General features: G+C 47.1%; 1 protein-coding gene across 1 annotated transcript; it reads right to left on the bottom strand.

Moving 5' to 3' along the window:
- Positions 1–1,517: 1,517 nt before the first annotated feature.
- On the bottom strand, positions 1,518–15,055 carry LOC144249043 (signal-regulatory protein beta-1-like). Its single transcript, XM_077800166.1, has 5 exons — positions 14,983–15,055; positions 9,469–9,822; positions 5,264–5,584; positions 4,411–4,764; positions 1,518–1,630 (listed from the first exon to the last, which is right to left on the bottom strand). Exons 1-5 carry the CDS (start codon positions 15,053–15,055, stop codon positions 1,518–1,520), a joined length of 1,215 nt encoding a protein of 404 aa, XP_077656292.1.
- Between the last annotated feature and the right edge of the window lie 7,702 nt (positions 15,056–22,757).

Here is a 22,757-nt window from a genome sequence, read left to right as displayed (position 1 = left end):
TCAGATCTTCAATTAATAAGAACAAAGCCAGCATGTTGAAACTTCTCTGGGTAAGTTTTTACAAAGAAACAAAACTTTAACACTCAGTGTTTCTAGTTTTCCAAATCACTGTGCACTACGCCTTCATTTTATTATTGTTTATATTTCTCTATATGTTTAAATTGACATTTAACTGATATTTTGAGTGTCTTTCATATTTTGACAAATGCTGCAAACATGGAAGAACCATCATTATTTTTCATGATCACTATGGAGATGGCTTCCCAGGGTTTTGCTTTCAGTTTGCACGGTCATTTTGACAATCCTGCTCTTCTATGGAGAGTGGTGACTGCCTTCATCCAGGACAACACTGTTGTTCATAAGTCCTAAAGAAGAAGAACCCTGAGTTTAAGGAGCACCTTCTTTCTTTTTCTCTTTCTGGGTTTGAGACATAGGACACTTAGGTAAAGAGGAAGGAGAATAACTTTTCATATTAAACAGAATGAGTTTCATGTGAGAACCTCAAGAAGGCTGGGGAGGAGGGGTAGGCAGGAAAAACATGGCATAGTGACTCTTGAGAGCAAGGACTTGGGGTGCTTGATGGCCAAGCCCGAGGCAATGGAGGAGAAGTTTCCTGACGTGGTCAGGTGGGGCTTGCTTGTCACCATCTGGGGAGGTGTCATGAGTTGCTGTCCAGAGACAGGACTCATGGCCCTGCTCAGGATGATGAGTGCAGACTCAGCCATGGAGCATCAAGGACTGGGCAGAGGTGCAACAGGGGCCTGTGGGCTGGTGTCCTGGAAGGAGACATTTGGAACAGAGGCTACAGAGGCTTCTTAGCAGCTTCTTCTCTCAAGCTGAGCACCTTGGAGCAGGAAGAAGGTGGCAGAGACTGAGGGTCCAAGGTAGCAGGGAGTGATGCAGGATCTGTGGGAAACAATCCATGATGAACAGTCAGTCCACATTCAATTATCTGCTCACCATTTATGACACATCTCCTGGGAGCTATGAGATTCTGGATGCCTGTCTTGAGGGAACCCCCAACCCCAGGACAGGACTCTCAGCCCAACCTCTCCTGACTTGCATCCCCTCTCCCTTCAGATTGGTCACACTGAGAGTCACAAGGGGAGCATCTGTGAGAGCAGCCCATCTAGAACTTCTCCACATTGCTGCATATGGTAGAATCGTTCTGCCCATGGAGGCCCAGCATTAGACTATAGGACTAATCTAGAGGTGCCCTTCAAAGGAGACACCCAATCTGCTCATGCTCACTGCACACCTTCTGCCCATCATCTCTGGAGCACCTTGACTCAGAGGACACCCATTGCCAACCCTTCACCTCCTCATCTCCTGCACACCCCACACATTTTCTGGGAGCTAGGACCCCACAGAAGTTGCATGAGATCCTGAGGGTGCTGAGGGGTGCCTGGTTCTCTAGACCCACTGACTCTGCAGCTGTGCACAGGTGGGCTGCCACTACCCCTAGTCCTGCCCTCTGCAGCAGCCTGTGCTCCACCCTCCCTCCTGGTGACTTACAGTCAGGACTTCTGCTTCCTGAGGATGTAGATGGCAGAGACACTGACGGCCAGTAGGATCTTGAGGCCAAGGAACAGGCCTATGAGGTATGAAACAAGTGTAGACTTCACTGCTCCTGAAAATCAAGGGACAGAAGGGACTATTGGAGGGACTCCTAGCCATCCATTCCCAGGAGCCTGCACCTGATGAGGCCCACCTGGGCCCAACAAAGTTGTGAAGCTTTAGCACACACCCTGTCCTGGCTGCCCTGGTCATCCTGAGGCAGACTCCTCCTGGGTCAAGAATTTCCTTATTTCCACTCAGATCCCAGGGTGTCCTTGGTGAGAGAAAGTAAAATGTGTGTTTCAAGCACATTTCCCACCCAGCCATGGTGCTTCCCTACTTGATTCTTACCGTCTCATGTACAAGGATTATCATTACTTCCAGGTAAGAAAACCGAGGCCTGGGGAGTTTAAGGAAGGTCACAGCTTAGTGGAATCCAAACCAGAGCAGCTCCTCCCTAGAGTCCTATATGGTGATTCCAGAGACCAAGTTCCTTGGACAAAGAGAATGTCCGGTGTCTCCAGGGCATGAAAACAATTTTCAATGACACATGCACATGGAGTTAGGGCAGTTCCATGGAGAGAGAGGAGAGCAAAGCTGCCCACTCAGTGTCATGGGTAAGATGAATGACCCCCTGTCTCATGACCTTGGGGAGCCTGCTAAGGAGGTACAGGAAGAAAAGTGCGAACCAGAAACCCTCTGGGGAGTCAAGAAAAAGATTCTTCTACTTGGGAAGGGCCTCTAAATAGCAGACCATCCCTCCAGTGCTATGTCACCTGAAGTCTTTCTGTTGGACAAACAAAGCCAGATTCTGGCAAAAAGACCTGTGGAGTCTTTGCATTGTTACTATGAGCCATTTTTCCTTTTAAAGTAATGCTAACAAAGATGGGATTTTTTAAAAAACAAAGAAATGCTTTCAGGTCCTTAGGAAGGAGTGGGCACATTACCTCCTGAGGCTCTGCCCTGCTGGGGGCCACAGTTCTCAGCTGAGTGCTGCTCTGGGGCTCCCCTCAGTGGAGGAGAGCTGCACTCCTGCCCCCTCCTCCCTCTAGAAGGCACCAGCATCAGAGCCTGCCTGAGCAGGGAGTGGAAGGCCCCTCTCCTCTCCTCCCCTGAAAGCAGCTCTGGGGGTCCTCTGGCTTCTGTGGGGGCAGCTGAGATGCTGCTTCATTTCTTCCTTGGGTGGGAGGGATCCTGAAGTTGATCCTGAGAACATTCTAGGAAACTTCCTGATTCCCCATGTCCCTCACAGAGGACACTTCCTATGGAAACCCAGCTCCAGGAGAGGTCTGGAAATTAGACACTGTGAGTTTGAACCTGGGACTCATCAGCTGGCTGCTGACATGACCCCAGGGCTGAGGGTCAGTGGCACCTGGGCAGGCACTGGCCTGTGTTGAGGTGCCCTTGTTCACATTTCCACCAGGAGTGAACCTGTTGTCTAACCTCAGGAAGGGAATTCTTGGCATCTGGTGCTTGAACTTCAATTGGGAAATGGCTGTTATTAGGCTCTGGCTGTGGAGGGCTGGTTCTGCACATCAGTCCTTTGGGGAAGGACAATGAGAAACTAAGTGTGAGGTGTATTGGAAATTCCAATATGGAATGGAGGCTGGACAGAGGTCCACAGGGTAAGGAGGAGGGAGAGGCCCTGAGGAAGGAGAACAGAGCAGCAGGTGGGTGGAGAGACAAGAGGCAGGACAGTAAGACAGGACAGTCCCCTCCCTCTCCTTCTTCTTTAACATCTGTTGAAAGATCCATGGAGAGATGGACCCAGGTCTTCACAGTGGAGACTCTTGGGGTGAGGAGTGGGAGATTTCAGTGAATATATGGTTCTAATAGTTATTTGAAGACTTCAGAATTATTCTACAACGAATAAAAATAAAGTACTACCTTTAGAACTAAAAACCTCCAAAGGATATAAGATAGACAAGACCCAGTCACCTAGAGTGGCGACCCCACCAGAGGGAGATTTTTTATTTTCTTTTGGGAACAAGAGATTGAACCCAGGGGTGCTTACCACTGAACCACATCTACAGCCCTTTTTTTCATTATTAAATTATTCATTTATTCTAATTTGTTATGCATGATGGCAGCATCTGTACCCCTTTTTAATATTTAATTTACAGTCAGGGTCTCACTGAGTTCCCTAGGGCCTTGCTAATTTGCTGAGGCTGACCTGGAACGTGGATTCTCCTGCCTCAGCCTTCTGAGTAGCAGGGATTAGACACCTCACCTGACCAGGGAGGTATCTGTACCCTGCTTTTTCTGAGGACCCCAACACTTAGCCTATGGTTTCTGGAGGTGGCTGGCTGCCCATCTTGTGCCATCTGGCAGGAAAACACCACATCACCCCTGGGCACATGAGTTCTCCAGGAGCCCGCTCATGTGGTTACAGGTCCTATCCTTGTTCTCTGGGATGGCTGAGGCAGCTTCTGTTCTCAACGTATTTCCATTTTCCAACCAGGTTACATGCAAGCTCACGGGGTAGAACATCTTTTCTTGGCAGGTGATGGTCACCTGGTCCTGTGTCACTGTGTATTTTGGGGTGACATACACAGTGGGTGGGAAGATAGGTGGAAGGGGAGGGCAATTAGAATTGACAAGTGTGAGGTGAAGAAGGCAAGTGGCAGGTGCCAGGACAGGCCCATCCCCCGTCCTCCCTTCCTCCTTAGTGTCCCTGTTTGAAGGCCCCATGAGATGTGTGCCCAACCCCACAGAGGAGACCCTCAGAGTGTGGTGTGGGGAGCTGACTAAGACGCTGCTGTGTTCCCAGGCTCTGGATGCCCTGGGGGAAGGGGGGGTCACTGCTCTCACATCACAACACACAGAGTCAAGATGAAGTTTAAAGCATTCGGCCAGCCAGGGTAGAGGACTCACCGGGGGTGTTGTCCAGGCCTTGCTCCCTGGAGCTTGAAGAGACCTTCAGGGTGTAGTTCCTGGTGGTGGCTGGCTGCCCATCGTGCTCCACCCGGCAGGTGAACGTCACGTCCTCCCTGTGCACAGAGGAGTTGACCAGCAGCCAGCTGGTCAGGTTGAAGGTCCCGTCCTTGTTCTCTGAGAGGGTGGAGGCCATCTTTCTTCTGGACACATTTCCATTCTCCCCCCAGGTCAGCTGCAGGTTCCGGGGGTAGAAGTGCATCACCTGGCAGGTGACATTCACCTGGTTCCCTGCCATGGTGGGCTGTGAGGAGACCTCCACAGTGGGCGGAACTGAAACAGCACAGACAGAAGCTGTGACCTTATGGCACAGACAGCTGAGCTCCTCCCAGCAGGGCAAGGACCTCCCTCGGGACAGGGCCAGGCATGCAGAGGGGCTCAGACACTGGGGGTTTGCACAGGAGTGAATCACTAACCACAGGACCTGCCACCCACAGGTGCCAAGGGACCAGCAGCTCCCCTGAGAGTAAAGTGAGTGAGGTTGACAAGCCCAGCTCCTGGGCTGCAGGAAGTGAGCACAATAGATGAAACCCTCACCCCCACACCTCAAGGCTTGGCTTTGGGAGGTGCTCACAGTGGTATTTGCTACTAGTTAATGAAATAAAGCCAACAGCACATGCTGGCCACAGGGCAGGAGTCCACATGTGCATGGCAGGTGGCAGCACTGCTGGGAATTAGAGCCCAGGTCACTGAGGTCCTGCAGCAAAGGTCCCTGGGGAGCAGCAGGTTGGGTGGCCAGGTGTGGGCTGGGGCAGGCAGCAGGGTTCTGTACCTCGGATGGTGTCAGCCAAGTTGGCAGTCCCACGAAGAGGAGGGCCCCCTTGCAGGCTTATGTGGGCCACCTCACAGATGATCTGAGAGTGGATGTCCCCGGGGGCCAGGGTCACCTGGGCTGTGCTGGACAAACTGAAGGACACACTTTCTCCTCTGGGGTCTACGTTGGTCTGAATGTGCAGGAATTTATTCCCATTTTTGAACCAGTTCAGGGTGATGTTGCTGGGGGAGAAGCCGTGGGACTCGCAGGTGAAGCTCACCATCTGCCCAGGTGCGGCCCTCGTCTCAGGACCCAATAGCACAGGGGGGGAAGGTCTGGCTGTGAAGGGGCATTGACAGACAAGTGAGGTGATCAGAAGAGTCCCTCAGAGCACAAGTGAGTAACACTGTGAATAATCGTCCTTGACATTATTATTGCTATTATCACTATTATCCTTATTATTATTATTTGCTGTACTAGGGATTGATACCAGGGGCCTGCTGAGCACATGCTCTGTCACTGGGCTATACCCAAAGCCACAAGACATTGTTTTTTTAATGCTCCTAATAATGCTGAACTCCTAATAACTACTGAACTTTCAGGGTGCTGAACTGTTCCCTGTGTGGTGTCCCTACCCTCATGTTTCTAGGTGAGCACAGCTTTCCAGTCAGACAGTGAGGAACATCAGCCCAGATATTGCTCCAAGCCTGAGATCCATGCCTTCCTCTCTGCACCAGGCACTGCCACCAACCTGGGCCCAAGGAGGATCTCACCCCTGTCTCACTCTTTGTTAACAAGCATTTCCTGCTGTCCTGCCCTGGAATGCTTGACACTGAGGGTAGCCCTTATTAGAAACAAATGCAGGGGACAAATGACACCATGAAACCACCATGAACATGGGGACCAGCTCTCCATGCTGAGACCTGGCCCAGCACCTCATCTGTGGAGTGGGGTGGTTGGCAAATCTCCCAGGCCACACTGAGCACAGGTGGCTTTGGTCACACAGAGCTGCCCCTGGAATCTCAGCAAACTGTAGGACGTGTTGTCCAGAGACTGGGGAGGCTGAGACAGGAGGACTGCAATGTCCAGACGAGACTGGGAAACATAGCGAGAACCTACCTCAAAATATATAATAAAAAGGGCTGAGGATGTAGTGCCCCTGGGGTCATTCCAACAACTGAAACCCAAACAAACAAATAAACAAACAAGCAAACCCACTCATCCTTCTCCTATACTTTATGTTACATAGGGCTCCTCTACAGGTGGTTATGAGTCCACCCCAATTGTTCTTCTTTCCACAAATATGCCATGGGTCTCACCTGGGCCGAGGCCTGAATTGTAAGGGAAGGATGAAGAACCTTTTTCTGAAACTGGGCTTCCTTGCATCACTTTTGCATTGGAATCATGGTTACTGAGTGCTGAGGAAGCCATAGGACCAAATTTATAACTGATGATGAATTTAGCAGGTCCCCAGGGCAGAGATGTGAGAGCATGAGCAGGCCTTTTGCCTGTGGACAGGTACTAGAGGGGTCCTTTGGCGTCTCCAGATTGCTCATCACCACCCAGCACCTTCTACAGCTGTTGCCAGGCAGCAGCAAATACCATGAATATTTGTATTAGCACATTTTTTTTTTGAGAGAGAGAGAGAGAGAGAGAGAGAGAGAGAGAGAGAGAGAGAGAGAGAGAATTTTTAAATATTTATTTTTAGTTTTCGGTGGACACAACATCTTTTATTTTTATGTGGTGCTGAGGATCAAACCTGGATCCCGCCTGTATATTAGCACATTCTTACCTCACTGCCTGATACATGTGCAACACTCAGAGGGCATTGAAGAAGTGGATTCACCCAGACCCCAAAAGCCTGGAAGGCCCTATAGAGGTTAGAAACTCTACTTAGTGGCCACTTACCAAGAGCTGCTAAGCATCTTGATGCTGGCCTGAGCCCTCAGAGCCCCTCATCCCCACCTTCTTCATGAGTGAGTACTAGTGAGAGCCCATTATGAGATAAGGCTCAGAGAGGTGGGTGGCCAGCAAGAGCACCAAGCTGAGGGAGAGGGAAGAGATCAGACTCCTCTCATCCACACAGGAAGATTATTTAACAACTGTTTTTTCTTCTGAGCCTCAGTATTTCCTTCTGTAGAGAGTGATTACAAGCACCACCCTGGAAGATGAGGGTGAAGGCAATGGATGGCACTGGCATGCAGTAGGAGCCTAATAAATATCACCTGTGGCTGTATCCTCACTCCTTATGAAACCACACATTCATTCTTTAGTAGCCAGAAGTAGCACCAAATGCAGTGAGGACCCTGGGAAAAGTCTCTACTCTGTTCCTTAAGCTGCAAGGAGAACCCGAGTGAGAGGAGAAGCAGAAATCCCTGGGGAAGAGGCTCCACCTGTTTCCCTCTCCCCAGGTGCTGAGAGTCTGCCCAGGGCCTCAGGCATGCTCACAGACATCCACCTCTGGGTTGAATCTCCATCCTCCCCCTGTGTTCTTAAGAGTCCCCACTGGAAACAAGGTGGCAACGTGCTTCTCACATCACCTAAGGCGTCACAGGGGTTTCCTAAAGATGAAGCCTCCATGACATTTTGGGTCCTCAACGCAGAGAGGGCTGTGTGCTCCACAGGTGGTTATGAATCCACCCCAATTGTTCTTTTCTCCATCATCTTTCTCCCTAGCTCTAGCGCCTGTTTACAGGAAGACGTATGTCAGATGTGGGCTCTGGGCTGATGCTGGATCTCAGTGGGCTCTGTCAGGAGACCCCCTTCATGGAACTGAGAGAGCGGAGCCCAGCACTTGCTTTTCTGAAGCATCCACACCTCAGAAGGGCTCCCACACTCTCCTTCATTGCCAGAGGAAAATTCCAACTTTCCTTCTGTGTCTTCAGGACATCCATCTCAGGGGAGAAAAGTCCTGGTTGTGTACTAGAAATTTCTAGACTATTTTTAGTTACTCAGATGCCTAGTCAAAAGTCAGACCTTTTAATGCAAAATGTCTAGGTGAAGCCTGGGCCTGGGAGTTTTTGTCTACAGTTTTCCCCATGATTCCTATGCACAGCCAGTGGGGAGCCCCCGACCCCACCCACCTCAACAGTAAGAACAACTGTAACATCTCCACAGAAGAAGGCTTTTGCCCTTGTTCAAATAATGGAGCAGCTCTGTGTGTCCTGCTGGGGCATCTCCCTGTGGAAGGAGATTGTGGCTGACACTCAGGAGAGGTTCTCAGTCACTGTGGGCTTCAGGGTGTGAATGTGAGTGGCACCTGAACTTGTGGAGCACAAAGGAGGAGCAGGGATGCTGCTCCCTGCCCAGTGGGTCAGGTCAGGGTCTGTGTTGAGCCCCTCCTGTGCCCTGGCTCCTCTGTGGGGACAGTGTCTATTCCCAGGGCAGCAGGAGCCTGGGCTGGAGTCAGGTTGGGCTCCGTCCCCTCCTGGCATTAAAGTGCTGTGTGAGAGAGGCCTGCTGGGCCTCCAGCTCCCCGGGTCAACAGGGGTGGGCACAGGTGTGAAGGTCCATGTGTGCTGACCACCTCAGCCTCGTGGCTTAGGAAGGACATGCAGGGCTCTTGCAGGAACCACACAGTGAGCACCTATGCTTCCTGAACTGGGAACCCCTGTGTCACCATCCCTGATAATGCTTCCTGGGTGAGTGACCCAGAACTTCTTCTACCCTATGGTACCTGTGAGATTCCATCCTGAGACACAAGGGACATGCTCTGGAGGACCTGGTCCTCAGGGAGGCATAGGAACACTAGCCTGGTGGGAGAAGAACTTTAGCTTACGCTTCTCCTGGCTATTTTGAGAGCATCTAAAGTACAGATTGGCACACAGTGGGACTTGGGTGCTTATAGCAAAAAGAGAACCCACCCACAGAAGAGCAGTGCTCTTTGAAGACAGCACACATGCTCTGCCTCTTTGATTGGCAAGTCCCTCAAACCCTCAGAGCCCTCAGCTGGGGAGCCACAGGGCAGGCCAGACTGGAAAAGGTCAGGGCTGTGGAGCAGGCAGGTGAGGGTGCAGATGCCCCCCATTTACCAGCCATGGAGCCTGGACCTAATAGCACGGCCTCCACAGGCCTCTGCCTCCCTGACCTGCAGAAAAGGTGACAGCAGGTCATGACATGAGCACCCAGTGCTGCTCCTGCTTCTCAGTTGTGGCCCCCAGGGTGGGGGGTGTGACCCCTGACCTCCTGTCCCACCCCAGGGAGGAGGAGACAGCTGCACTCACCTCGCACAGACAACTCGGTGCCTGGTCCAGACTTATACTCCTTATCAACAGGGGTCGATTTCTGGAACTTCACACAGTAGTAGGTGCCGGCGTCTGCTGGGGTGACATTACTGATGCGGATGGAAAAGTCCCTGTTGTCCCTCTTTGTGACATCTGAGAGATTTGTGACTCGGGGGAAGTGGCCTCCTAAGAAGTTGTAGATCAACTCCCGGCCTGGCCCTGACCCCTTAAGCCACCAGATGGGCCCCACAGGGAGCAGGGAGGTCACAGTGCAGTGCAGAGTGGCCGATTCTCCAGCAGCGACAGACACTGGCTTCTCAGGCTGGATCACCTGCAGCTCCTGTGCAGCCGCTCCTGGGGAAGACACAGGGTGGTCACTGCTCATCCTGGGGATCCTCTTGGTTTATCATGTGGAATCAGCAAAGCCTGTCACTGACTGAGTGCCCACAGAGTGGCCTTGAGCTCAGCACAGGGCGTGTCCTCACACTGAGCCTCCCCTGGCCTGCACCTCCACACTGTGAGACACCTGCCCCTGAGGCCCAGAGCCCTGAGCAAGGTGGAGGGAGGGGACTGAGGGCCTGAGCCCTCCCCTGAGCTCTCATGTGTCACCAACTGTTTGTTGCTCTTCCCTTTTTGACCTCAAGGTCACTGGCACTTCATGGACCATGACATTGGGTGGGGTCATGTGGCTCTTGAGATTCCTGAGTTGTGTGGAAGTGGTGGGTACAGTTAGTGGGACACACTTTTTTCTGTGAGCCTCTGGCTCAGTTTCCCAATTCCACAGAGATCTTAGCTCATGATAGGATTTTCTCCATCATTCTGGAGTAATCATGGTACATACAACAATAAAACTGCAGCTCAATTAAGAAATATGATTTCTGAAGCCCCTAAAATATCTCCCCAAATATAATCATATAATTTAAGTTTTCTAATTTTGCTGTGAGAAATGACTATAAACCTGGTGCCTAAAAAACAGAAATCTATCATGTTATGTTGGTGAATTTGAAAAATCCAAATTTGTTGTCACTGGGCATCACCCAAGGGTCCTCATGAGAGCTGTGTTTCATTACAAGGCTGTTTTTTGCTCTCCACATTAATGGGGCTGGCCAATCTGCTTCCCCTTGTTTCTAGTCCCCCTGTTATTCCACCCTCTTTCCTCTACCATTCCAAGACCTTCCCTATCTCTTACCCTCCTGCATTCTTCTCAGCAGGACTCTTGTGTTCTATTGGGCCCAAGCTGATAAAAGACTACCACTGTGAAGCAGCTCTCTCCAACATGCTCTAGGAAAATATGGACAAATAAAAAAGCAATCTGAAATATTAATAGCAAATTGAAAACACCAAGGGTGGGGGGAGAAGAAGAGAAAGAGGAAGAGAATAAAAAGGAACCAAATAGATGTTTGGAAATTGATAAGCTCAGTTAACCCAGAAGTTCACTAGAGGTTCCAACACAGTTAAAAATCCCCAAAATGTGGAGCATGAACCATTGCCCTTACTGACTCTGCATTTCTGAAAAGAAAAAAAAATCTTAAAAAGAAACTTAAATTCCTTTCAGGATATTATTAAGTGCACTGATACATATATGAGAACCCCTGAAGACAGGAGAGAGAAAAAAAATAGGGCAAAATCTATTTGAAAGAGAAATGTCCTCCACAATCTTGAATGTGATCAAGTATATGAATGTACTAATCCAAAATACTGAATAAACTCCAGGTATCATCAGCTGGAGCAGACACACACTGAGACTGTAAACCAAACTTCCAAACCTAAAGTAAAAGAAAAATACTTAAGTAGAAAGAGAGGCATATTCACCATATACAGGAGATTCCTCCTAAGGTTTTTTTTTTTAAATTAAGTTATTAATAATAGGAATGCAAGATAGTATGATGATGTATGTGAAGTGTCAAAGAGAGAGGGGGGAAATGAGGAAGAGAAAGAAGAAGAGGAGAGAGATGGATGGAGGAAGAAGAGAATTCTATACCTAGCACAACTGTCCTTCCAACAAGAATGAGAAATGAAGATATTCCCTGATAGATGAAAACAAGCAGATCTAGAAATGTCCTGCAAGAAATACTAAGGGAAGCCTTTCGGTTGAAGTGAAAGGATGTTAGCTATGAGGACAAGTTGTACCACAAAATAAAGATCTGTGGCATCACAAGTGTTTTAAACTTCCTGATGCCTCAATATTCCCACAAGCGGATGTGAACACTCTATTCAGCCAATAGATACATCAATGCAATAAACTTCTCTCAACCACGAGTTTCCTTGTTGCTGTCCCTGGAATAGGAAAACTAGTGACATTCACACACCTGTGAAATCCCTCACAATTTTGATTTGTGTGCTTTACAGGGACCTCAACAAGGCACTTGCCCAGGGGTTCTCTCTAGGAATTCTGTTCCTGAAAAATTCTTAATTTCTGATGTCTTTCCAGGTTCAGTTACCACAGCTCTGTTGGGGTGATCCTTATGTTTCTCATCAGTGGGGTCAACCCTCCCATTGACCACACAGTGGAGATGAGGAAGGGACGTCCTGAAGTCAGGTGCAAAGTCCCTGGGGCATGGCCTCTGACTGCTCATGCCTCACCCTGACTGTCCCCAATGACTCCACCATGTTGCATAGCCCTCTGGCCTGCTGACAGTCTCGAGCCCTGCTCTGTGCAGCTCTCTGTTGCTTTTTCAGAGAGAGGGAAATGGTCTCCACCTTACAGTTCTGCTCCTGTCCCAACCCCAAGAATACACACTGGAATTCCAGCTCCTAGCCTTGACCCCAGCTGCAGAATCATCCTACCATTGGAATCTGGAACACCACACCATGAGAATTGGTTCTTTACCAGTGCACTATGTGGGAATGTGATTTAAGGAAGGACTCCTGCTGATGGGTGTGTAGTTCCATGAGGAGCTGAGTGTCTGTTGCTGAGTGCTAGTATGAGAGTCAGGGGAGCAGAGGGCCACACAACAGCTGGATGAGCCTCTCCACAGTGTCCTGCACATGCTGGAGTGGCCTTAGAGAGAGGAGATTCTTTCTCTTCCCTCTGGACTTCACGTGGTCCAGCTCTTAACCACGGCCATCCATGACACCCCCTCAATGACCATGCTGCTTGGCGGGCAGTCCCTTCTCTGCTGCTTCATTGCTGTTGCTGATCTCCCCCTCCCACCCCATCCATGGCTGCCATCCAAGTTGATGGGTGGCTCCTGGTACAAGGAGAACAAGGGAAGGAGCAATCTGAGCCCTCTCTCCTTTAGATGCCCAAATAAATAATTTGAGGTTACAAATCCCCCCTGGGCAATGTGCTTGGACTTTGAAGTGCTGCAGCCAATGACAGGCTAAGAGTCTCTCCCTTATAATTATGTGGTCCCAAATAAAGAATTAAAAGACACAATGAGTCCACTACTGCTCCTCTGGATGACGATTGCTGCCCCTCTACATTAGTCAAGTTTGTATCACTGTGATCAAGAACAACTCAGAGGAGGAAATGTTATTTGGGATCAGAGTTTCTCAGGTCAGTCCATTGTCAGCTAGCACCAAGGCAGGACTTCCATGGCAGGAGGGCATGTGGTGAACAGCTGCTTAGTCCATGGAGGTCAGTGCAAGGAATAAATAAGGAATGGAGGGAGGGAGGGGGAGAGAGAGGAAAGAGGAAGAGAGAGAGAGAGAGAGAGAGAGAGAGAGAGAGAGAGAGAGAGAAGAAATAAAGGGATGGAGGAAGATAGAGAGAAAGGAAGAAAGGTGGTGGTGGGAAGAGCCAGTGCACATGAGGATCAGAAACAAAATACAGTCCTCAGGGTCATACTGCCGGGACCTACTTCCTTCCTCCAGCCCACTCCTCCCTATAGTTACAACCACATTGTGATGCCATCTCACTCCTGTCAGAATGGAAATCATCAAGAACACAAACTATGGATGGTGGTGAGGATGTGGGGGAAAGGAACCCTTACTTACTCTTAGTGAAAATGTCAATTAGGAAACCCACTATGGAAATCAGTGTGGAGCTTCCTCAAGAAAGTAAAAGCAGAAATACTGTATGATCAATTCCAACACTTCTTGGTATTTATCTTAAAGAATTGAATTCAGTATACTATGGAGAACTGTAGAGGCACATGCATACCTATTGGAATGAGATGGGCATCATTACCCTAGGAACATACATGATTGCACACATGGTGTGGCTCGACAGAATGTACAACCAAGAATTAACTGTTATGCTCTATTTGTGTACAATTAATTGAAATGCATTCTGATGTCATATATAACTAAGTAGGACAAATTTACAAAATGGAAAAAAGAGCTATTTGCCAAATAAAGGCAAGAAGCAGAAGAGCATAGGAGTAATAAACCACAAACCCTCTTCCTCTTATTTCAGCATTTTCTATACCCATTGGCAGAAGCTGTAGACAGTGCATAAATCAGGCAACATATCCCTCACTTACTAATTTCACTTAAAAATTAAAAGAAGACCCTCTTATTTCCTTCAAAAAAAAAGAAAGAAAAGAAACAAGATCAAAATCATCTTGGGGTCTCTAGACCATTCATGATGACCATAAGATGCCTCAGGGATTTGGAAGCAAAAATCAAATCCCATGGTCTTGTGCTACACTACATTAAAACACAATGTTTGAGAAGGGGAGTGGTTGAACCATGAGCTCCAGATCAGACCGCCTGCCTGGACCCCCCAGTCCTAGCACTGCTACTGAATGACCACGGAGGTCCTGGTGCTTCTGCTTCTTAGCTGTAAGGTGGGTGACCAGAGTGTCTGCTGTGGGTGTCATGATCACATGACATGACAGCTGTACAGCATTTTTTTCAAGAGAGTCTGGCTCATGGTGAGTGTTCAAGGAATTAAAAATCATTACTTAGCAGATTTCCTGAGGCTGAGAATCTTCCACTGGCCCCCTATGATGTGGATAAGGGTAAGGACATCGTCACAGCCTGTGTCAGTCAACTCTTCATTACTATAAGTAATACCTGAGACAAATCCACTATGAAGAGAAAAGCAGGATGAGCTCACAGTTTTAGAGGTTTCAGTCCAGCATTGATTGGCCCCATGGCTATTGGGTCTGTGGGAGGCAGCAAATCAATGGAGGAGAAGGTATGATGGGACAGAGCCATGTACCTCACGGCCAGACTATGAGAGAGAGAGAGAGAGAGAGAGAGAGAGAGATATCACATCCCCCATGGTCTTGAGAAGGTCACCTCAACTTGCCTCTTGGGATCTCAAGAATTTCAGGATATAAACAATGATCTTTCTGGAAAGTTATTCTGTAGGTGAAATATTATAATATTCAGATGATTCTTGTCACTGCTGTTTGAAGCACCACCTGATGTGACGCCTCTGGCCCCAGCTGCAGGGGAGGCCTCCCAGAGACACTGCTCAGGACCCTTGGCCTGGGCTCCAGAGAATTCCCTGTCCCAGCCTCCATGGCAGAGCCTGTGCTTGTCCTGAGTCCCTGGGAGTCCACGGGCAGAGCTGACCTAGGGGCCAGGACAGAGGACTCTCCCCAGACAGAGCTCACTCACCTGTGAGTCCCAGCAGGAGGGTCAGCAGCAGGACAGGACGGGGACACTGGGGCCAGGAGGCAGGTGCAGACATGGTGGAGCCCTGAGGAGCCTGCTCTTTCCCAGGGTCTGTGCTGGGGAGGTCACCAAATCTGCTTTATGGAGAAATAGATGCCCAGTTTCTGTTGTTGCAAGAGGAAGTGACAGTGATGGAGTGACAAACAATGTCCTTGAAGATTGTGATGTAGTGACCAGGGAGCACAGGCAGCAAAGTTTAGGGTTTCTCATGCTCAGTTTTCAGAAGGAACTGGACAGGTCTTGAGGAACAAGGCCTCCTTCTTCTGGGCCTGTGATGGTTCACAAGGCCCCTCGTAGCTTCCTGGGTCTTAGTGACAGTCTATTTGGGAGTCCCAAGACAAGCACGATGTGTCCTAGACTGCTGATCCTGAGACCCTGGTGTGGCTGGCTGGTGGCCTCACTCTGCAGCAGCTACACACAGAACAGTCAGCATAGGGAGGAGGAGGCTCCTGAGGTCTGCTCAATGTTGGGGAGGAACTGGGCCACCTACTGTCATGGCCAATCTTTGCAAAGATTTTTTTTATTTAGAGGATTATGGTTACCCATAAGTTGGGTTCATCCTGACAAAACCATAAGTGCATGGAATTTGGGGTATCATTTCTGGATGCCCCCTTTTTCCTCCTGTTCTCATCCTACACCCAATTATTCTTCCTAATTTCTACTAGACTTGCTTTAACCCATGTCTTCCTTTATTTTTTATTAGTTCTTTTGATTTATACAAAATGTGAAATTCCCCGTGGTATATTTTTATTTTCACATAACATGATTTTTAAGGAATTAATGCTACATTTCCTCTCTTTTTCCATCCTTCCTCTTTGATTCATGATCACCTTATTCTATTCTACTGACCTCTCCCACATCTTTATTCTATTCTTCTTTCCTTCTTTCCTTTATTTAACTCTAGTGTCCACGGCTGAGAGAAAACATTTGATGTTTGATGTTTGGGAGTGTGACTTACTTAAATTAGCATGATGTTCTCCATTCCCATTCATTTACCAGCAAATGTCATAACATCATTCTTCTTTGTGGCTGAGAACAGGAAGTGACTGTGATGGAGTGACACGCAATTTCCTTCAAAATTGTGAAGTAGAAACCAGAGAGCACAGTTATAAAAAGCATGGTTTCTGAATTTATTATAGACAGGCACCTGGTTGATTCTATAATTTAACTATTCTAAATTATGCTGCTATGAACATTTAGGTGGCTATGTCCCTGTAGGATACTGATCTTCCATCTTTGGAAAAATACCAAGGAGTGGGATAGCTGGTCATGTGGTGGTTCCATTCCTAGTTATTTGAAGAATCTACGTTCTGCCTTCCAGAATGGCTGCCTTCATTTGCAGTCCCACCAACAATGTATGAGTGTACTTTTTCCCCTCATCCTCACCAACACTTACTATGATTTGTGATCTTGGCATTGACCATGTGATTAGAGTGAGATGAAACCTTAGTGCTGCGTCCCCTCGCCAGCAAAGGAAACACGACACAGGATTCTTCCTTCAGCAGTTTATTCAGGCCTTTGTTTAGACATGTCTTTTAGCTTGTTTCTCTCTTGAACACTCCTCCCGTGTGCCCCAGCCTTAATAAAGCAGATAAAGCCCCAATGCACAACTGCCACATGGACTTTTCTCATAGGGTGCCAAGTCACAGCGTGCCAACTCATTCTGATAAGGAGTTGTTTGTCACAGACTACAGGGAAAACCAGCGCCATCTTGTAATGGCGGCCACAGTTCACAGAAACGGCTCACCACAGTTCTCCCTTTTTTGTTTTATTACGACAATACAGGCGAGAGTAGAGGTCCTATCCCACTGTGCAGAAGTGGCTGCATAGTATGGCCCAGCCTTAAGGAGGGCCCTTCCCCAAACCTGAGGCCATATCAGCCAACGCCTTTTTTCGTGGGGTGGGCCATGGACGTCAAACCCGCATGCAATAGGACATGCTCCCCTTGAGGTCCACTCAAGTGGATCACTCAAGTGCAGTGCCTTGCCTCGCATCCTGTATCGTGACGATGGTAGACAAAGGGGGACAGCTGAGGCTGTCTTCGTAGTGCAGACAAAATTAAGTTGGCAACACCCCAAGAGAAAGGCACGGACAACAGAGAGGGGAGAAATTTGGTTGTGACATCTGCCATTGTTAGATAAAGGTCAAGACGTTCCCGTGGAGCACATATGTCATGGCCTTGTGAGCTGGCCACTTTGACATGCAGAACAAGGAATTGGGGGCTGGGCCCCGGGGGCCAGGGAAGGCCTGCTACCAGCAAGTCAACCTCTCTTGCTGTTGCATGTCAAGGGGAATCAAGTAGCCCCTGTCTTAGGTCATCCACCGCCCCTGCACTGCTTACCCGTCTCTGGGGAGGCCCCATTCCCCTGTCTTAGGTTGCAGTGCAAGCGTGGAAGTTGCCTGTCACTGGGTACTACAAGATCAGCTCAGCGTGTTGTGGCCAACAGGACATTGTTATGGTAACCACCTCCATAAACAGGACCCATGACCATCACCATCAAATGGCAGGTGTAGTTGAACCGTAAGATTAGCTAGCAAAGATCCTAGTGCAGAAAGGCAGGGAGGAGAGGTATGCACAAAGGAAAGATATGGTAGAAGTTCCAGCATTAGAAGAGTGACAAAAGAAGGACATGTCGATCCCAGTGCAATGTTATAATAACTTGGTGTGCAACGACCATGTCAAAGGTTTACTGTTTAAGATGTGCAAGCCAGACCTGTGGCGAGTTGCCATTTTCTAAAGCAGCAAGAGCTTGTATGATCATAGCCTTATCGTGAGCACTGCGGGCCTTGAGACGACAGAGAAGCCACAAACAAAGAATCACACCAAAGCAACACATAGTGCCAGAAATGCCTACTCCCACCCACTCCTTAAAAAAAGGAAAAGGCAGAAGATATCCAAGATATCCAAGTGGTGAATTGACTCAAGGTCACTGGATCGACACGGGTGTTGTTTAAGGCAGCTATCTGAGTTAGTTGAGACTGGATCATGTCTTCTGCTGTCATGGACCAATTTCTGGCCAAATAAGCACCGATGATGCGGGAAGCATTCCTGGAATTATTAAATCTGACAGAGGTTATGCACAAATGTTCCCGTTGGTCAACGCAACCCAAAAGCACCAGGTCAGACAATTCTTCTACCTGAGCCTGAAGTAAATCTATTCTTTGGTTGGCAGCTAAAATCCCTGACAAAATATGTTGATTAATTTTACTTTGAGATTCGAGTATGTTGGAAGTTTGTTGAGTAACCTGATTAATAGTGGCAGCAGTTTGGACCTGATTAAGAGCCTGTTTGCATTCAGCAAGCTGCTCCTTAATCTTCACTTTATCAGTTAAAAGAGCATCCTTTACCAATCTCCATAGAGAGAAAGTAGCAATCAGGACTCTATCTGGACCCTGGTCCCTCAACAACTTTTGGAGATCCTGCTTTACCAAATCCCAATCACTGTTATTAAGAAAGCCTCCTGTCAGAAACCAAGGACAAGCCTGGGCTATAGCTTCAACGAATTCAGTTGCTGTCTTGGTTTTTATTCCTGTTCCTTGTTTGTTTAACAGTTCTTTAACTTCGTTGGCCAGACGAAGTTTCACTGTTGAGTTACCCATGGTACGTACCCTGTCTCTTTAAATTATCTTTGATCCAATCCTCCCCCTTCTCCCTTAGAAGGTGAGCCTCCTCCGCTTACCTCTGCTTTCCGAATCTCGGTAAGGACCTCCAGATGCCAAGTCCGGCCAACGGAAACCGAGTCCGGCGAGAGACGTCGAGGTTAAAAAATAATAAAAAAAAATCATAGGACACCAACGTTCTTCATCCAGGAGGAGGCATGTGTGCCTTTTTTTTTTTTTATACTATGGAACAATTTTTGAAAACCTTAGAATCTATAAACAAATTATTATATTTTGATAAGAAATATCAATGAAAATAAAGTTAAAACCTTTAGATATTTTGGAGAAATTATTATAATAATTTATCATTTTATGAGTTTGAACAATAACCTTGAGAATTAGAAATTACTTGATTGTATTTTTACTTAAAAGCAAATTTATAGTAAACACATTTATCTCAAATATCTGTAACTGAAAAGGCAGAGTATCTGATAAATGTAAATATAAAACATAAATTATGGGTTTTCTGTTGAAGAAAAACAATTAGGCAAATATATATTAACTAATCAATTAGGCATGTGTTAATTAATTTATAGATTAACAAATATAGGTTATCTAAATATCTAAAATATATATATATATTAAGAATAAGAACATAACTTATAATTGTATTAACTTTATGTAACCACGTGGTCTTAAAATATTTGGATCCATTTTAATTTATTTTTAACTAAGAGTGCACTCTTCTATGTGACGTCACTTGATGTAACTGAAATAAGATCCTTGAGTATACATTTTTATTTTTATAGTTAGCAATGAAAATAAGGATTTTTTGGTCATCACACAGGAACTTTGCCGGCTTGTTCCTGTGGCGAGCAAATGCATCCTCATAACCTTCAAAATTAAAAGTAAAATATAGAGAAGCATATTTGATATCTCTCATCAATAGAACATTATTTAGTAACACAACTATAGAGAAAAAGTCAGGTTATTTAACTTAGAACCAGCTTAAATTTAGGACTGTAACATAGAAACCTGTGGAATTAAGTTTTGTCTGAAAAAGATATCTTTCATTAGCATTTACAGGTAGGCATTTTTTTTAAAAAAATACAGGCTCTGAGCAGCTCCGGTAGAAATCTGAAACACAGCAGTACAGGTTAGTGGCTGGAAGGCGGGACTAGAAGTCCTGTCTGAGTGACTGTGGAAGAACCAATCGGAAGCCCGCAAAAGTGTGGGAGGTGGGACCAGGAAGCCGCTCTTCAGGCCAGGCACCCCATGGTTACCATGGTGATGCAAACAACATGGAAATTGCTGCCCATTTTCAGGGCAAAAGTTCTCCAAGTTTTCTTAGCCGATTGTATTTTGTTTGATTTTGTCTGCATTTTCCCCCGCCTGGCCAAGATCTTACTGCGGTAGCAGCTTGTTCTGTCTCTGCGACCTGTGGTTGCAGTTGTACATCCTGTACTTCCTGGCATTCCCCTAGGGAGTCTACAGATAGAAAGGGGTTGGTCCGTGGGAGGTGACGAAGTTGCCCACTCCCTGGGGCACCATTCCATCCCTGGATTGCCCCATACACCTAGGCTTCCGGGGCCCGGGCCGGGCCCCTATTTCCGTTTTGAGGGCAGCGGCCAGAACCTGTCCTGTAATATGAGCTCCATCAATATCCTTACAAGCTCGAATCATGTTATCAACACTCTTTGCTCTGGTAGATTTAATGGCATTTTGGCAATAGGAATTTGCATATTTAAGAGCCAATTGCTTAATGACCGGCATGGCTTGTTCCAAGTTAGGGAATATTTTTCCTGCTACCTGCATCAATCAGGCAATGAAGTCAGAATAAGGCTCAGAGGGTCCTTGAGCAATTTTTGAAATTTTTGTTTTAGCATTTGAAATAGGTAGAGCCTTCCAAGCCTGAACGGCTGCTGTAGCTATCTGAGCATAGACCCCAGGATCGTAATCAATTTGCTGATTTATGATAGCATATAGTCCCAAGCCTGTTAACATTTCAAGGTTACGCCGTGGGAAGCCGGCGTCCTGATTGACTCGGGCTAGCTCCCGACACCTCTCTTGATTTTCACTTTTCCACAACAAAAAATCCCCTCCAGACAACACAGCCATGCAAAGCTGTTGCCAGTCACTAGGTGTCAGCTGATTGGCAGAGAAAGACTCGAAGAGAGTCAATGTAAAGGGGGCATGGGATCCGTAATTAGTAACTGCCTCCTTTAGTTGTTTAATATCCTTAAAGGCTAAAGGAACATGTACTCTGGCCGGCTGTCCATTGGCATCCAAGTTTTCAATTACTGGGAAGTTTGGGCCGTCTTAGGCTGCCACTGAACACCCCCCCCCCCGCCTTCTGGGGTTGTCCTCATCCCAATCGGGGTTATAAGGAGGGAGCGTGACAGCGATCGGGGCCGTAGGTGCTTTAAATCTTGACTTCCTTAATGGACCCTCCAGTTCCTCCTCCTGCCAGCTGTTACCATGGAGCCCAATTAGTAACTCCCTTATCTTAGAAATGTAGTCAGCACTGTGAAGCCCAGCTCAAGGCCAGAGGCCTTGTTTACATATTTTTGTGAAAAACTAGTAAGGGAGTGTCCAGCACCTGGAGTGCTGATTTTTTCAGACAGTGGCCAAGTAAAACAGGGCAACATGAAAATAGGAAATTTTACCTATATTGAACTTTTTTGTAGAGATTTTTTTTTTTTTTTTGCTAAGAGTCCTAAAATCAGCCATGGTGAATATTCTGGAGAAGGTCAATTAAGACTTTGGGCTTGAGGAGTTAACACCCATAATGTTTTCAAAACTATGAAGAAAGTGAAAGTACAAAGCCCCGCTCTCTCTTTATCTACAGAGGAGCGTCCTGTTTAATTATTTTTTTCTCGCTCTCTCTTTATCTACAGAGGAGCGTCCCACTTTCATTTGCGGATTCCCACTTACCCGGGAATTTATTATTTTTCCCCGCTCTCTCTTTATCTACAGAGGAGCTGCCCCGCTTTAATCGCGGATCCCACTCACCTGGGACTTATTCCCGCTCTCTCTTCATTTACCGAGGAGCGTTTTATTTTATTATTTTTTCCTCGCTCTCTCTTTATCTACAGAGGAGCGTCCTATTTTATTATTTTTTTCTCGCTCTCTCTTTATCTACAGAGGAGCGTCCCACTTTCATTTGCGGATTCCCACTTACCCGGGAATTTATTATTTTTCCCCGCTCTCTCTTTATTTACAGAGGAGCTGCCCCGCTTTAATCGCGGATCCCACTTACCTGGGACTAACCCCGCTTTGATCGCAGATCCCACTTACCTGGGACTAACCGGTGCACCACCCTGACTGCTGAAGGTTCTGGATCCTGGGTTCAAGGAGGTGTCCCCGTACGGGCCACCAACTGGCGCGTCCCCTCGCCAGCAAAGGAAACACGACACAGGATTCTTCCTTCAGCAGTTTATTCAGGCCTTTGTTTAGACATGTCTTTTAGCTTGTTTCTCTCTTGAACACTCCTCCCGTGTGCCCCAGCCTTAATAAAGCAGATAAAGCCCCAATGCACAACTGCCACGTGGACTTTTCTCATAGGGTGCCAAGTCACAGCGTGCCAACTCATTCTGATAAGGAGTTGTTTGTCACAGACTACAGGGAAAACCAGCGCCATCTTGTAATGGCGGCCACAGTTCACAGAAATGGCTCACCACACCTTAGTATAATTTTGATTTGTATTTCCTGGATTACAAGGAATGTTGAAAAAATTTTCATATATATATTGGCCATTTGTGTTTTATCTTTTGAGAAGTTTCTGTTTAGTTTTTTGGCCCATTTGTTTTGGGATTATTATTATTTTGATGATTTAGGTTGCATGTATTTGAGTTCTGTATATATTTTGAATGTTAATCCCCTGTTGGAGGAGTGGCTGGAAATGATCTTCTCCCATTCTGTAGGCACTTTCTTCATTTCCTTCATCATTTTCTTTGCTGTAAACAGATGTTAACTGACAGCACCCCAGTCATTGATTCTTGGTTATCTTTCTTGCAATTTGGGGGTTTCATTAAAGAAGTTGTTGCCAGAATCTACATGATAAAGTATAAAGTATTGACTTTATATATTTTTTTCTTTTTTTTAGCATATTCAAGGTT

The sequence above is a fragment of the Urocitellus parryii genome, chromosome 6 (assembly GCF_045843805.1).
Source record: "Urocitellus parryii isolate mUroPar1 chromosome 6, mUroPar1.hap1, whole genome shotgun sequence".
Lineage (NCBI taxonomy): Eukaryota > Metazoa > Chordata > Mammalia > Rodentia > Sciuridae > Urocitellus > Urocitellus parryii.
This window is presented reverse-complemented; position numbering and strand designations above follow the sequence as displayed.